Consider the following 17,885-nt stretch of genomic DNA (forward strand, 5'->3'; position numbering starts at 1 on the left):
CAGATACAAAACGATGCCATTTTACATTTCTTTAATATAAATATATATTTGGAGTTGATTTAGGCTCCAAATTCGACTTCGAGAAATTTTTTTAGATTGACTTTGAACTCTAACCTTTCCGACTCCATCAGAGTTAGAGCCAGAGGGGACATTGGCTGGAGTTGAAGCGGGAAAAAGTTTTGCACAGTCCTAGGCACGTTGCTGAATGACAGAAATCTTTTGTATTGTGTGATCAATTTCTAGTTTTGTTTTGCTTTATTTTCTTGCATCATTTTTAATAACACTGGTATCAAGAGTTAAGATTCGGGTATAAGAAAGAACGATGATAGGGGAAGAAGTGAAAGTATTTGGAGTTGAGAAGTTTGATGACACAGACTTCGAGTACTGGAGGTTGCAAATAGAGGACTACCTTTATAGGAAGAGACTCCATCTTTCAATATTGGGGGAGAGACCGGATAGCATGGAGGATGCTGATTGGAACATATTAGATCATCGGTCTTGGGGGTTATTTAGCTGAGCTTGTCGAGATTAGTTGCACATAATGTTATCAAGATGAAGACCACAATAGATCTTATGGTAGCTTTGTCAAGCATGTATGAAAAACTGTCGGTGAATAATAAGGTGCATCTGATGAAGAAATTGTTCAATCAAAAGATGGGAGAAGGTACGTGTATTGTCCAACATTTGAATGAGTTCAATACTATAACAAATCGATTGTTGTCTGTCAAAATTGAGTTTGATGATGAGATTTGGGCTTTGATCCTGTTGGCATCACTTCCGAATAGTTGGAAGGTCTTGAGAATAACTATCAGTAACTTTGCTAGGAAGATGAAACTAGCATATGATGACAAGAACTCAATGATAGGCATATCAAAATCAAGGTACAAGGGCAAAAGCAAGCCAATGTCTAAGCAATAAGCGACTTGCTGGGATTGTGGCAACACTGGCCACTTTAAGGTTGTGTTTGGCCATTTGAAATTTTCATCTCAAATTCAAAATTCTTATCTCATCATTACAACTTTCCCAAATCCCAATACAAAATATAATAAATAATTCAACTTTTTCTTAACTTTTTCAAATCTCAAAACAATAATAATATTAAAATATAATATTTTAATATTTTATCTTAAAACTCAAAATTTTCATCTGAAAATTCTTAGTAGCCAAACAGAACCTTAAAAGGAATCGCAAAAGTCCTAAGAAGACGGAGAATGACGCTACAACATGGTAATTGAGAAATCACAAGATGCTCTACTTCTTGCAGTTCATAGTTTGGTTGATGATTGTGTATTGGATTCAGGGGCTTCCTTTCACGCCTCGTCACACCGATGACTCTTGTAAAACTACATTGCTAGTGACTTCGGGAAGCTGTACTTGGCTGATGGAGTAGCTCTGGATGTAGTGGAAGTGGGAACATGGACATTGTACTCCCAAACATGAATGTGTGGACTTTGCAGAAGTTACACACATTCCCAAGTTGAAGAAAAACCTGATCTCAGTGGAACAACTTGATGATAACAGTCATTCAGTAGTCTTCTCGAGTGACATGTGTAAGGTCCCAAGAGGAGTGATGGTGTTGGCTCGTGGTCAGAAGACTAGTTCCTTGCACAAGACATAGGGGTTGAGTGACACAATTGCTATTATTGCAGCAAAGAGTACAATAGAGTTGTGGTATTGCAGGCTTGGCTGCATGAGTCAGAAGGACATGAAAGAACTTCTATTAGAGCTGAAGTCAGTTGATATAGACGTGTGAGAGTTGAGTTTTGGAGAAGCAAAAAAAGGTCAATTTCTTGAAGGGTAGTAGAGCACTCAAGTCAAGAGAGCTAGAACAACTGGTACATACAAACTTGTGGGGGACTTCCTCGGTCCCATCTCTTGGAGACTCTTGGTACTACCTCATATTTACGGACGAATACAACAAGAAGGTATGGGTTTATTTCTTGAAGTTAAAATTTGATGTGTTCAAGAAATGGAAAGCCCTGGTTGAGACAAAGACATTCTTGAAGCTAAAATGCTTGAGGTTTGACAATGATGGAGAATACATTGATGGAGGGTTCAAGGAGTACTGCGCAGCACGGTATCAAAATGGAGAAGATCATTCTTGGGACCCTACAATAGAATGATGTTTATGAGTGCATGAACATGACCATCAATGAGTGTGTTATGAGCATGAGATTGCACACTATTTACTTGATTAATCGGGGGCCTTTAGTTCTATTGGAGTGTAGACCACCAGAGGAGTTTTGGAGAGGGAAAGAGGTTAAACTTTCTCATCTTAGAACTTTTGGTTGTGTTCCTTATGTTCATATTGATTATGATGCTCACAGTAAGCTTGATGCCAAGTCAAGAATACGCTATTTCATTAATTATGGAGATGAGGCATTTGACTATCGATTTTGTTATGTACAAGAACAGATCTAGTACAACTATAGATGTAGCCCCTTAGGAGTCTGAGTTTGTGAGCTTGGATGACCTACCAGAGATTACAATGCAGAGCAAAAATGTGAGTGAAGGGGAGAGTGGGCCCAGTGCATCCATTCTTATTATTCCGTAGACAGATCTAGAGCTGTCCACACCTACAGTTGTAGTTCACAAGTCTACCAAGACCATTAGAACCCCACAACGGTTCCCACCCACCTTGAACTACATTCTGCTGACTGATGGTGGTGAGCCACAGACTTAATGAGGAAACCTTACAAGATAAGAATTTGAGAAAGTGAGAGTCAGTCATGAAGGATGAGATGGGTTTCCTGTTAGGAAATTAGACATGGGAGGTGACAGAACTTCTAGTAGGGAAGAAAGTGTTGAACAACAAGTGGGTATACAGGGTGAAGACTAAGCACGATGTTAGCAAAAGGAACTAAGCAAGATTGGATGCAAAAGGATTTCAGTAGAAAATGGGCATTGACTAATCTTGAGATTTACATCTTGAGTCGTTAGATGTCAAGACAATTTTTCTTCGTGTAGACTTTGAATAAGACATTTACATGCACGAGCTAGAGTGGTTCGCAGTACAAGGGAATGAGAGCCTAGTTTGCAAACAAAGGAAGATTTTGTACAGTCTAAAACAAGCTCCCAGGCAATGGTACAAGAAATTTGACAGTTTTACACGTAGTTCAAGGTACATCAGATGCCAGGTAGACCAATGTTGCTATATTAGGTACTTTGACAACTTACGTGGATGATATGCTCATTGCAAGGTTTTGCATTGATGAGATCAATAATCTGAATAGGCAGTTCTTAAGGCCATTTGCAATAAAAAAATTTGGGAGCTGTGAATCAAATACTTGGTATGAGCATAATCAGAGAGAAAAATTCTACTCATCATCCCCACACACCACACATAATTTTTTCCTCTTACTAAATGTGCAGTATATGGATAATGAGTAGAATAATTCAATTAGTTTGAGAATAATAAAACCAAAAAAAATTAAAAAAAGACTAAAAAAATTAAAAAAAGACTAAAAAAAATTAAAATAAGTGTGATGTATAGGGATGATGAATCGCAAAACCTAATCAGAGATAGAGTCAAAGGCATGCTAAAACTATCACAAGTAGATTATATGAAAAGAGTACTTAGCAGACTCAACAGTTACTCTATACTTAGTAGGGATCAGTCATCCAAGTCAGAGGAGGAGCATGATTGCATGATTAAGGTTCCCTATGCCTCAGCTATTGGTTCACTTTTGTATGCTATGGTATGCATGAGACCAGATATTGCCCATGTAACGGGAGTTGTGAGTAGGTACATGAGCAACTAGAGGAGAACATTTCAAGGTAGTGAAATGGATTTTGAGGTACATAAGAGGCTCCTATAAAACGTGTCTATGTTTCACTAGAGCAAATATGAAACTATAGGGTTATGTTGATACTGACTTGGTTGGTGACACTAACAAGAGGAACAGTACCACATGTTTTGTATACACTATGGGTGGTACTATCGTGTCTTGGGGTTCAAACTTACTGAAGACGGTTGTGCTAACTACTATAGAAGTTGAGTATGTTGTTGTGTCAGAAGCTTCAAAGGAGATGATTTGGTTACAGAGTTTCTTGGAGAAGTTGGGCAAAAAGAACTAGAAGGGCACTCTCTATATTGATAGTCATAGTGCCAAATTCCTTGCAAAGAATCTTGCATTTCATTCGATCTCACTTGATAATGCTCAACTAATACTTGAAAATATTTGTGGAGGCAAGAACCCTGAAGATATGTTGACAAAGGATGTTACGGCTTGAGAAGATGAAGTTATGCACAACTTTAGTTGGTCTTCTAACTTGAAGACATGGGCTATGAGTTGCAGAGGTGGAGAATTTAGATGGTGATGTGTTGGTTGCAATAGAAAGGGTGGGTGATGGGGCATCGCCCCCACCATCTCGCGTCCACCACCTTGTCCTTGCCTAGGTGGGCAGGGCAACCTCGTCCGCCCCATACGGGGGCAGGGGATAGTCTGGGCCCAAGCTTGCCTCCACACCTTGCACCTCGAGCCTGGGCTTAAACCCAACCCAAAAATAAATGATTATATAAATATAAATATAAATATAAATATATATATATATATATATAGATTCTTTACTAAAACGACGTTGTTTTGGTAACAAATTGTTTTTAAGGGAAATGACGTTGTTTTGGGACATTGCCCTCTCCTAGTCTCTCTTCCCCTTTTCTCCCTCTATTTCCTCTTTACGATGTTGCTCTCTCAAACCCTCTCTTCCTTTAGCCGTTGCCAAGGAGGCACGACTCTCATCCTCTTTTTCTACTCCTCTTCCTATTCTTCTTAAACCCTCTCTCCTTCTCGTAGTCGTCGTGGGTTTGCGAACTCGTGTTTACTAGTTTAGTTTTTTTTTTTGTTGTTTCCAATTTGTTGTCTATTGTGTTGTGGATTTATATTATTTTATTGATTTTCTCTTTTGTTTATTTTTCTCCAATTGTGATAGTCATGGGTGGGCTATGGATCTGGGGGGGAGGGGGCACGAGACATGGATGGGGGACAAAAACTTAGGGGTGGGCAGCGGGGCCCCGGACCCCGCTGCTCTGCCCCTGCATATATGGGGCGGGGCATCTGCATCACAAGGTTGGGGGACGGGGGACCCCGCCCGTATGGGACGCCCCCAGCGGGGGTAGGGGACGGAGGGGTAGTGACCCCGCTCCGGTTTTCCCCCGCCCCGCCCTGTTATACATATATATAATATATTATATTATATGTTTATATATAATAAATAGATTTTATAGATGAAACGGCGTCATTTTGTACATGACAAAATGACACTGTTTCATCTATAAAACGGTGCTCACTGATTAAGTCACTTAATGAAACGACACCGTTTTGACCATTACAAAATGGCACCATTTCATTCAATTTTAACCCAGGGGTTAACCCCCCCCCCCCCCCCAACCCCGCGTTGCCCCCTTCCCTTGAATCCCTTTGGGCCGAAATCTCTCTCTCTCTCTCTCAATCGCACCCTCGTAGTCTCGCAGTCTCTCCTCTCTCTCGCAGTCTCGTAGCCTCTCATTCTCTCCTCTCTCTCGCAAGCCGCCACGCTGCATGGTATACGGTAAGAACACACAATTTTTTTCTCCGTTGTTTTTTTATTTTTTATTTTAGTTTTGATTGGAGATTGGAGGAAGGATGGGTTGAATCGGAGATGGAGGATGCTCAGGATGGGAATATTTGTGACTTGTGTGCTGTGGATTCGTGATCATTGTGCATGTGTTTTGTTGTTGTGAATCGTGATTGTAATTTGTTTCGGATTCCATTTTAATTTAGGGTTTTGGATTGGAAGGGTTCCATCCAAAACCCTAATTTTTTGGGGGTTTCAATCACTAAATTGATTTAGGGGTTTCAATCAATAAAACACCTAAATTATTTTAGGGTTTTGGATTGGAACCCTTCCAATCCTCATTGATTGAAACCCCCCAATTATTTTAGGGTTTCGGATTGGAACCCTTCTAATCCAAAACCCTAATTGTTTTTGGGGTTTCATTGATTGAAACCCCTCAATTTAATTGAGGGGTTTCAATCAATGAAACCCCTAAAAAAAATTAAAAAGATGTGTGGGTCTACTATTTGTATGTAGTTTTTGATGATTGTGTTGGATTGCACTTTGAAATGTTTTTTTTTTTTTTTTTGGTGTTGGAGAATCAAGAATGTCTTTGGATTTCAGTGATAGTTCACCTGCCCCAGCCAATACCCTTACCCCAGAACCTAACCCTACTCTTACCTTTATAAGGAGTACACCTTGCCCTGTCCTAAAACCCACACAGGGCAAGAAACCTGTATCCATAGTTTGGCAACACTTTACCAAACTAGAGGGTGGTGACCCCAATAACCTACAAGCTAAATGTAATCACTGTGGAAAAATCTATGGATGTCATTATAGGAAACATGGTACATCCCAGCTGAAGGTCTATTTAGAGGAACAATGCAAGAAGAGTTCAATTTTAAGATCCTTAGTAGAGAAGGGTCAATCTAGACTAGATATTAAAATGGCGGATGAGAGTAGTGGGGCCGGGGGTCCAATATTGAAGGGGTATACGAAGTATAATCCAGATGAGTGTAGAAGGAAGTTAGCTCGTATGATTGTCATGGACGAGCTACCTTTTCAGTTTGTGGAGGGTAAAGGGTTCCAAGAATTTTTCCAAGAGTTGGAACCGAGATTTGTACTTCCTTCTCGTCACACTGTGGCAAAGGATATTAAGAAGATGTACTTCCGTGATAAAGATGTTTTGAGGGGCCAATTGGCTGGTTTGATAGTTTTCCTCACTACCGATACTTGGACTTCTATCCAAAATATGAATTACATGTCGTTGACTGTGCATTTTGTTGATTCTGATTGGGTTTTGCACAAAAAGATTATTAAATTTTGTCAAATAACTGATCATAAGGGTGAGACGATTGGGAAGGCCTTGGAGGTCGCAATAAAGGAGTGAGGGTTGGAAAAAATTTTGACTGTTTCCGTTGATGATGCGTCATCTAATGATGTTGCCTTGGGATATCTAAATAATTATCTTAAAGATGCAAATAAGACATTTTTGGGTGGTGAATATTTGCATGTTAGATGTGCTGCACATATTTTGAATTTAATTATGACTGAGGGGTTGAAAGATGTTGATGACTCGGTTGCACGAGTTAGAATGACTGTGAAATTTGTGAGGTCTTCTCCTTCGAGATTGGAGAAATTCAAAGATACTACAAAGGTTGCAGGCATAACATCGAAGAAGGGCCTTTGTACTGATGTTCCTACCAGATGGAACTCAACCTTCTTGATGTTGAAGGCGGGTGATGAAGACATCCAATATGTCCAATATTTTGATGAGCACGGGGGATTACGAAAGCCTAATGATGATAATTGGGTGGTAGTTTCTACTTTTGTTGATTTTCTTAGATTATTTTACGATGTCACATTGAATATATCTAGTTCTTTGTACCCTACATTCTATGGGTTTTATCAACAAATATGTGGAGTAAAAAAAGAATTTTAAGATATGCATAGGGGTTTCAATGAAAGGATGAGGGGGATGACAGTGACCATGATGCTAAAATATGACAAGTATTGGAGAGATTTGACTAGAATGAATATTTTGTTATATGTGGCTGTTATTCTTGATCTCTGTCTGAAAGTTTCAGACTTGTTATATGGGTTAAGACTTGCTCACGATCAGGTATGGACTGAACTTATTGGTGAATTGGCCCGAGATATCATGACTAAATTGTATGATGAGTTTAATGCAATTAAGGGTGGTACTACATCCAAGACACATACACCTAACCCAACGCCTTCTACAGACACCGTGACCGGGCCTCTTACAAAGAAGTGCATAATGCTGTGGACTAAGACCTTTGCACAGAATCCCACACTAGTCCATCAATCTACGGAGGTGGTTTCCGAGTTAGACAACTATTTGTCAGCGGATATGATCCAAGATGATGATGATAATTTCGATATATTAGGATGGTGGAAGAATGCCTTAAAAAAATATTCCATCATTTCTGAGATTGCTTGCTGTATTTTGGCCATTCCTATTAGCACCGTTGCCTCAGAGTCAGCCTTTAGTACCGGAGGTCGTATATTGGATCCTTTCCGTAATTCATTGTCTCCTGCAACTGTAGAGGCATTGATATGCACACAGAGTTGAACGATGGGAAAGGATATTCATGTTCCGGATATTTTAGATTTTAAGGAGATCGATGAGGGTGGTGATCAATCTAGATTTGGACCACCTGATAATTGTTTTTTATTTTATTATTTTGATTTATTTATATTCATTTCGATTTCATCGTTATTAATTTTAATATTAATTTTTGTAGTAACACATGAGACGACGTCTAGCACCTCTGCAACATAAAAATGTGCTCAAGCACGGGTCACCCCAAGTGTCACAGACTCACAGTCAAAGACAAGCCACAGCTGGCAGCTCTATCAGTCCCTCTTTATAATATTCAATTTTTAATTATTTGTACATATTTTGTATTCAATAATTTGTAATGTTGATACAATGTCCCTTGGACACTTTTATGTTTGTAATTGTTTAGCCTAACAATTTTGTAATAGTTTAGTTATTATTATTAATTTATTAGGTATTAGACTCTTAGACTAGTAACTTTTATTAGCCATAAAATCAATTACCATCCAGTTTTTATTTTTATTCTGGTTTCTAATTTTTTTTTTCTTTTTACTTATAATTTTATGGGTTGAAAATGGCCCATAAGCTTTTTTGGGCCAAAAACAAAAGCTTGTGGGCCATTTTTGGCCCAGAAATTGCTTCTAGACCCAAGGCCCAAAAGGGGTGCCCCCAGGGGGGGGTGGACGGATTGCCCCCCCAATCCGCACTCCGTCATGCGGGACGGGGTACCCTGCGAGGGCACATCGGGGGCGGGGGATGGGAGAAATTTTTTCCATTCGCCCCATGCAGGGGCCGGGGGGGGATGCAGGTAGCACCCTTATGTACCAGACTCCAACTAGGAGAATCGTTGAGTTTGTAGAGTCTAGTTCATTCTTCTGGCGGCTCGATTTGATGAGTTGACTTGACAAGGATTTATCATTATTATTTTTTTTTGTGGATTTTCAATAAGTCTTGCGCCGATAGTTCAGGCGTGTAATTTTTAACCCTATTTGTGACTCAAGATTCTCTAAACAGAAAGTTTACTCCACGTTTGTTTGACAGATTGCTCGAGCGAAGTTGTAGCAAAGAGTTCACTTGACACTCGTTGACATGTTGCTCAAGCGAACATCAACTAGAGAGTTTGTTCGAGACTCGCTTGAGCGAATAACACAATAATTGTGAAATTATGGTTTCTACTAGGGGTATAACCAGTTTAATTCGGTAAGATTTTTGAAGAATTTTAGAAATGAATCGATATACATAGGTTTTGAAAATTTAAGAACCGATACAAACTGACTCATCATTGAAATTGAAACTTTCAATTTTTTTGGTTTTGGTCTAGTTTGGCCTGGTTTTTCCGATTTATTGTTTATACTGTGGCACTACATAAGTTGAGACTTGAGAATTGGTTCCTCTAATACTTGTTCTCTTCAAAGTAACTTCTCTTCCTTTTTTTTTTACATGTTGTATAGTAAATTTATATATTATATTAAATGTTATATTAAATTATGAACATTAAATAGAGAGTTCACTCAAGGCTCGCTTGAGAGAATAACGCAAGTTAGGCAATAATTTTGAAATAGTGGTTTTTGCTAGGGGTGTAACCTGTCTGATTCAATCTGGTTTTGGAAAAATTTTAGAACTAAATCGATATACACCATTTTTGAAAATTTAACAACCAATACGGACCCATCATCAAAACTGGAACTTCAATTTTTTCGGTTTTGGTTCGGTTTGGCCTGTTTTTCCAGTTTACCATTTACACTGTGGCACTACATAAGTTCAGACTTGAGAGCTGGTTCATCTAATTCTTGTTTTCTTCAAAGGAACTCTTTTTTACATGTTCTATAATAAATTTATGTGTTATATTAATTAGAAACTTAGCATATAACATATAAAATTAATATATATATATACCGGTCAAGTTTAGATCAAACACCGGTTTTTAAAGATGAAAACCATTATTGAACTAGTTTCGAATTGGTTTTGGTTCTTAGGAACGGTACTGCACTGGTTACGAACCAGACTGAACTAACCAGTTTGTTCAGTTCAACTGGTTTTTCATTTTTTTTACATCCCAAGTTTTTGCCATACAACCATATATATTATATATATATATGTTTATTATGATCAATATGAACATCCTTAGCATTGTAATTTTTTCCCACAGTATATAGGAGAATTTTCTATTGCAATATCATCGTCATAGTTTATTTATAAGCAACAAATGCTGTATTCTACAATAGCCTTTTCCCATTTATAATTTCTTAGACGTTTCTCAAATACACAAGATCAAAAATAAGCATTTATGACAACTTATTTTCCTCGAAAATGACTATTTCAGGCAAGAATAGACTCATCATGACAGGAAATAATTTTTTTCATAGGAAATAATTGATAGCAACTAAGAGGTTTTGTTGTAGAATCATTATACAAGGCTTTAATTGCTGCAATATCGTCTGCATGCAAGCCTTTGGTTACTCCTGCAGGGATATTAGGTTCCATGATTGCTCCTTGAACTGAGCTATGCCCGAGCCCAAGAAGGTGCCCAATTTCGTGCAAAGCAACTGTCTCCAAGTCATATGCATCCGGAGTAGCACCCACGCTCCATGGCTCATCTGCATCATAATGGAACCTCCCATCTGTTAGCACAAAAGAATGAGCAATACTTCCACCAGTTCCAACAAAAGGATTCCTGTCTTCATGATCCCTACTAGCAAAACCAATAGTGATATCTGCGTTTGATAGGGCTTGAGCCTGCGAGAAGGTGAAGTGGGTGTTTCCTACCCACGTTCGGAAAGTTTGTGCGACGGGACTCATGGCTTGAGTTGGGGTTCTTGGGAGAAACCCATAGGTGAGATGATACTTTGAGGTTGGCCACTTTGGAGGATTCTGGAAAAAGCTATAGTGAGAGACGACATGAAATGAGCCCTTGCGGTTAGGGGTGAGTTCGGTCCGGTCCGGTCCGGTCCGGGGAGGTTTTGTGGACCGGACCGGACCTATTCGGTCCAGGGTTTTCCCACCCTGGACCGGACCGAACTTCATCAGGATCGGTCCGGTCCGGTCCTATTCGGTCCGGTCCGATCCGGTCGGTCCATTCGGTCCAAGGTTGACTTTTTTTTTTTTTTTTTTCTAATGACATTTTTTTAAAATATTTATGTAATTATATTGTAATATATTTAATATATATACATATAGTATTATATATATTAGTAATATGCTAATACTATTAGTCTATTAGTAATAATACTATAACTAATAAATATATGTAATAATAACTATACTATAACTAATAACTATATGTAATAATAGTAATAGTGATAACTATATATTTATATAATATGCTAATATTTAATGACATTTTTTTTAATATTTATGTAATTATATTGTAATATATTTAATATATATACATATAGTATACTATTATATATATTAGTAATATGCTAATACTATTATATAAATAATATATATAAATAATATTTATTTTTTTTATTTCTATTCGGTCCGGTCCGGTCCGGTCCGGGGTGAAAAACTCCCGGACCGGGACCGGATCGAATCTTTTCGGTCCCTTAAAAATGGGACCGGACCGGACCGGACCCAATTCGGTCCGGTCCGGTCCGGTCCAAACAGTGCCGGTCCGGTCGGTTTTGCCGGTCCGGACCGGCCGATGCTCACCCCTACTTGCGGTGGTGATTATTCTTCTTGCCTGATTGCATTGTGTTTGTACCATTGATGATATCTGCTCCGCCACAATGAGGCACCATCATCTTGGATATTGTTTCAGCATCCAAAATCCCAGTGGCCTTTAAATGGTAATTTTGCTGGTACGTTTTGACAGCTGATTCCAAGAGTTCATCAAAATCATCATTGGCATGTGTGTTGATGTTTTTGGTTTGGTGATAATAACCAAACTTTTCAAGATACAATTTGAGGTCATGGATGCCTTTGACCTTCTTACCCTTGTGGCATCCTTGAAGATGCTTGAGAAATCCGAAAGGTGATGTATTTTGGTCATAAAGTCGGGTGGAGTTCTTATACGGAAAAGGAGGGCAATGAGGGCAAGGAGGAGGCCGAGAGTGATCAAGGAGAAGAGGGGAAAAATTTTAGCAGCCATGACTACTAAAGGGTGAAATCAAGCAATTAAAGTCCATGGATGGATGTTGCAGAAGGCTTATGAATTGGGATGCTATTTATAGTTGGCTAACAGCGCCTAGCTTTGCTCATAAATTGTGAAAGCAAACCTATTTTTCTTGGGCGTATTAGTCAATTTAATTAACTTGAAGTATACGTTAATAATTTGGACCAAGAAGCTGCTTCCGAACACCATATATAGGACATCGAAGCTGGATTATAGACGAGGAATTGCAATAAGACACAAGTCATGCAGTTGGGCAGCACACGATATCAAAATAGACAGGACCATTTTTGGGACCCTACAACATAACGATGTTTCTGAGCCCATGAACAGGACCATCAATGAGCATGTTAGGAGCATGAGATTGCATGCTATTTACTTGATTAATTGGGGATCTTTAGTTTTGTTGGAGTGTAGACCACCAGAGGAGGTTTGGATAGGGAAAAAAGTGAAACTTTCTTATCTTAGAACTTTTGATTGTGTTTCTTATGTTCATAGTGATTATGATGCTCACAGTAAGCTTGATGCCAAGTCAAGAAAATGCTATTTCATTAATTATAGAGATGAGGCATTTGGCTATCGATTGTAGGATGTGTAGAGTTGGTGAATCATCAGGAACAAGAACATGATTTTCAATGAGAAAGTTATTTACAAGAATAGCTCTAGTACAACAACAGATGCAACCCCTTAGGCATTTGAGTTTGAGAGTTTGAATGACCTTCTAGAGAATACAGTGTAGGGCAGAGGTGTGAGTGAAGAAAGAGTGAGCCTACTACATCCATTCCTATTATTTCGTAGACAGACCTAGAGCCGTCCACACCTACAGTTGTAGTTCGCAGGTCTACCAGTATTGTCAAAGCCCCACAGTGGTTCCCACCCACCCTGATACATTATGCTACCTGATGGTGGTGAGTCACAGACTTATGAGGAAACCTTACAAGACAAGAATTTGAGCAAGTGAGAGTCAATCATGAAGGACGAGATGTATTTCTTGTTAGGAAATCAAACATGGGAGGTGATAGAACTTCTAGCAGGGAAAAAAGCATTGCACAACAAGTGGGTATACCGGGTGAAGACTGAGCATAATGGTAGCAAGAGGAACAAAGTAAGCTTGGTTGCAAAAGGATTTCAGTAGAAAAAAGGGCATTGACTATTCTTGAGATTTACATCTTGAGTGATTAGATGTCAAGACAATTTTTCTTTTTGTAGACTTTGAATAAGACATCTACATGCACGAGCTAGAGTGACTCACAGTACAAGGGAATGAGAGCCTAGTTTGCAAACAAAGGAAGAGTTTGTACAGTCTAAAACAAGCTCCCAGGCAACGGTACAAGAAATTTGACAGTTTTATGTGTAGTTCAAGGTACATCAAATGTCAGGTAGACGAATGTTGCTATGTTAGGTACTTTGACAATTCTTTTATCATTCTATTGTTGTACATTGATGATATGCTCATTGCAAGGTTTTGCATTGAGGAGATCAATAATTTGAACAAGTAGTTCTTAAGGTTGTTTGCAATAAAAAATTCAGAAGTTGTGAATCAAATCCTTGGTATGAGCATAATCAGAGAGAAATATTCTACTCATCATCCCCATACGCTACACATAGTTCTTTAATTTTATTTTTTTTCTCTTACTAAATATGTGGCGTAGCTGTGTATGGATGATGAGTAGAAAAATTCAATTAGTTTAGGAATAATAAAACCAAAACAAATTAAAAAAGGCTAAAAAAACTAAAAAAAAAAATTAAAATAAGTATGGTGTGTGGGGATGATAAGTTACAAAACCTAATCAGAGATAGAGTCAAAGGCACACTAAAACTATCACAAGTACAATATATGAAAAGAGTACTTAGCACACTCAGCAGTTACTTCTTACTTAGTAGGGATTAGTCACCCAAGTCAGAGGAGGAGCATTATTGCATGATTAAGGTTCCCTATGCCTTAGCTATTAGTTCACTTATGTATGCTATGTATGCACAAGACCAGATATGGCCTATGCAATAGGAGTTGTGAGCAGGTACATGAGTAGAGAATACAACATTGCAAGGTAGTGACATAGATTCTAAGGTACATAAGAGGCTCCCAAAAAACGTGTCTATGTTTCACTAGATCAAATATGAAACTATAGGATTATGTTGATACTGAGTTGGTTCGTGACATTGACAAGAGGACTAGTACCACATGTTTTGTTACACTATGGGTGGTATTGTCGTGTCTTGGTATTCAAACTTATTGGGGACATTTGTGCTACCTACCATAGAAGTTGAATATGTTGCCGTGTTGGAGGCTTCAAAGGAGATGACTTGATTACAGAGTTTCTTGAAGAAGTTGGGTTGAAAGAACGAGAAGGGAACTTTCTACATTGATAGTCATAGTGCCACATTCTAAAGAATCCTGCATTTCATTCGATCTCACTTGATAATGCTCAGCTGATACTTAAGAATATTTGTGGAAGTAAGAACTTTGCAGATATGTTGACAAAGAGTGTTACGGCTCGAGAAGTTGAAGTTGTGCATAACTTTAGTTCGTCTTCTAACTTATGTACCTTTAGTGGGGGTGGGGTGCAAGTAGCACCCTTATGTACCAGTCTCCAACTAGGAGAATCGTTGAATTTGTAGAGCCTAGTTCATTCTTCTGGTTGCTCGATTTGATGAGTTGACTCAGCACTGATGAGTTGACTTAGCAAGGATTCGTCATAATCTTTTTTTGTGGATTTTCAATGAGTCTTAGGCAGATAGTTTTTCTGACCCTATTTGTGACTCGAGATTCACCAGATAGAAAGTTTACTCCACGTTTCTGTGACAGATCGCTCGAATAAAGCTCAAGCAGAGAGTTCGCTTGACACTCGTAGACATGTCGCTCAAGTGAACATCAAATAGAAAGTTTGCTCAAGACTTGCTTGAGTGGATAACAATAATTGTGAAATTATAGTTTCTAATAGGGGTGTAACTAGTTTGATTCGGTCCAGTTTTTGACAGATTTTAGAAATGAACCGAAATATACAGGTTTTGAAAATTTAAGAATTGATACAAACTTGCTCATCATCGAAATTGGAACTTTCAGTTTTGGTCCAGTTTGGCCTGATTTTTCCGGTTTATTGTTTATATTATGGCACTAAATATGTTGAGACTTGAGAATTGGTTCCTCTAATGCTTGTTCTCTTCAACGTAACTTCTTTTTTTTTTTTTACATGTTATATAGTAAATTTATATATTATACCAAATATTATATTAAAAATTATGAACATGAAATTGATAGTTCACTCAAGACTTGCTCGAGTGAATAACACAATAATTGTGAAATTATGATTTTTGCTAGGGGTGTAACATGTCTGATTCAGTTCGGTTTTGGACAAATTTTAGAATTGAATTGATATAAGCTAGTTTTGAAAATTTAAGAATCAATACGGATCCATCATAAAAAATGGAACTTCAATTTTTTCAATTTTGGCTCGGTCTGGCCTGGTTTTTCTGGTAAATCTGGTTTACCATTTACACTGTGGCACTACATAAGTTCAGACTTGAGAGCCAGTTCCTCTAATACTTATTTTCTTCAAAGGAACTTTTTTATACATGTTCTATAATAAATTTATATGTTATATTAATTAAAAATTTTGCATACAAAACAAAAAATTAAAATATATATATATATACCGGTCAAGTTTAGTTCAAACACCGGTTTTTAAAGATGAAAACCAGTACCAAACTGGTTTTAGACTAGTTTTGGTTCTTAAGAATGGGTACCAGATTGGTTACTAACCGGATTGAACCAACCAATGAATTCGTTCAGTTCAACCAGTTTTTCACTTTTTTTACACCCCTAGTTTATGCCGTACGACCATATATTATACATATGTTTATTATGATCAATATGGTTGTCCTTAGCATTGTAATTTTTTCCCATGGTATACAAGGGAATTTTCTATTGCAATATCATCGTCATAGTTTATTTATAAACAACAAATGCTTTATTCTATAATTATAACCTTTTCTCATTAAATTCTTAGACGTTTCTCACACACAAGAAAATTGAGTATATATGACGACTTATTTTTGACGAAAATGACTATTTGTGGTGAGAATTGTCTAAACTAGACTTATCATGACAGGCAATAATCTTTTTCGTAGGAAATAATAGACAACAACCAAGCGGTTTTCTTGTATTAACATTATACAAGGCTTTAATTCCTTCAATATCGTCTGCATGCAAGCCTTTAGTCACTCCTTGAGAGATACCGGGTTCCATGATTGCTCCTTTAACTGAGCTATGCCCAAGTCCAAGAAGGTGCCCAATTTCATGCAAAGCAACTGTCTCCAAGTCATATGCACCAGGAGTAGCACCCACGCTCCAGGGTTCATCTGCATCATAGTGGAACCTTCCATCTGTTGGCGCAAAAGCATGCGCAATGGTTCCACCAGTTCCATCAAAAGAACTCCCGTCTCCATGATCCCTACGACCAAAACCAATAGTGATATCTGCGTTTGATAGGGCTTGAGCTTGCGAGAAGGTGAAGTGGGTGTTTCCTGCCCATGTTCGGAAAGCTTGTGCGACGGGACTCATGGCTTGAGTTGGGGTTCCTGGGAGAAACCCGTAGGTGAGATGATACTTTGAGGTTGGCCACTTTGGGGCGTTTGGGGACATGAAACTATAATGAGAAACAGTATGAAATAAGCCCATGCGGTGGTGATGATTCTTCTTGCCCAATTGCATCGAGTTTGTACCATTGATGATATCTGCTCCGCCACAACGAGGCGCCATCATCTTGGATATCGTTTCAGCATCCAAAATCCCAGTGGCCTTTAAATGGTAATTTTGCTGGTACGTTTTGACAGCTGATTCCAAGAGTTCATCAAAATCATCATTGGCATGTGTGTTGATGTTTTTGGTTTGGTGATAATAACCAAACTTTTCAAGATACAATTTGAGGTCATGAATGCCTTTGACCTTCTTACCCTTGTGGCATCCTTGAAGATGCTTGAGAAATCCGAAAGGTGATGTATTTTGGTCATAAGAGTCGGGCGGAGTTCTTGTACGGAAAAGGAGGGCAATGAGGGCAAGGAGGAGGCCGAGAGTGATCAAGGAGAAGAAGGGAAAACTTTTAGCAGCCATGACTACTAAAGGGTGAAATCAAGCAATTAAAGTCCATGGATGGATGTTGCAGAAGGCTTATGAATTGGGATGCTGTTTATAGTCGGCTAACAGCGCCTAGCTTTGCTCATAAATTGTGAAAGCAGACCTATTTTTCTTGGGCGTATTAGTCAATTGAACATGAAGTATACGTTAATAATTTGGACCAAGAAGCTGCTTTCGGACACCGTATATAGGACGTCGAAGCTGGTTTATTGACGAGGAATTGGGATAAGACCCAAGTCATGCGGTTGGGCAGCCTTACTCTTCCTACCTTATATATAGCCTTTCCCTTTTCATTCGCAACAAAACGTTTTCTTCGGGGTGGAAAACTGGCTGCCGGCCACGTCGGAAATATTAATTCTCAAATCAAGATTAATCAAATTATAACGACGACACGTATCGCAAATGCATAATCGGCTTCTAAAATGAGTTTAAGAATATATATCATCTATTAACATGTTGTGTCAGTAGACGTGTGTTTTTAGAAACTAGAAAATAAATTAAGAATCAATTTTTTTTTT

The 17,885-nt window shown here is 38.4% G+C and overlaps 1 protein-coding gene and 1 pseudogene across 1 annotated transcript; both read right to left on the minus strand.

The window, feature by feature from the left end:
- Positions 1-10,438: 10,438 nt before the first annotated feature.
- Positions 10,439-12,212, minus strand: LOC122301856 (annotated as a pseudogene).
- Positions 12,213-16,182: 3,970 nt separating this feature from the next.
- On the minus strand, positions 16,183-17,423 carry LOC122294928 (metalloendoproteinase 3-MMP-like). The gene has a single exon (XM_043103925.1). It carries the CDS (start codon positions 17,341-17,343, stop codon positions 16,300-16,302), a length of 1,044 nt encoding a protein of 347 aa, XP_042959859.1. The 5' UTR covers positions 17,344-17,423; the 3' UTR covers positions 16,183-16,299.
- Positions 17,424-17,885: the final 462 nt, after the last annotated feature.

The sequence above is a fragment of the Carya illinoinensis genome, chromosome 2, assembly GCF_018687715.1.
Source record: "Carya illinoinensis cultivar Pawnee chromosome 2, C.illinoinensisPawnee_v1, whole genome shotgun sequence".
Classification (NCBI taxonomy): domain Eukaryota; kingdom Viridiplantae; phylum Streptophyta; class Magnoliopsida; order Fagales; family Juglandaceae; genus Carya; species Carya illinoinensis.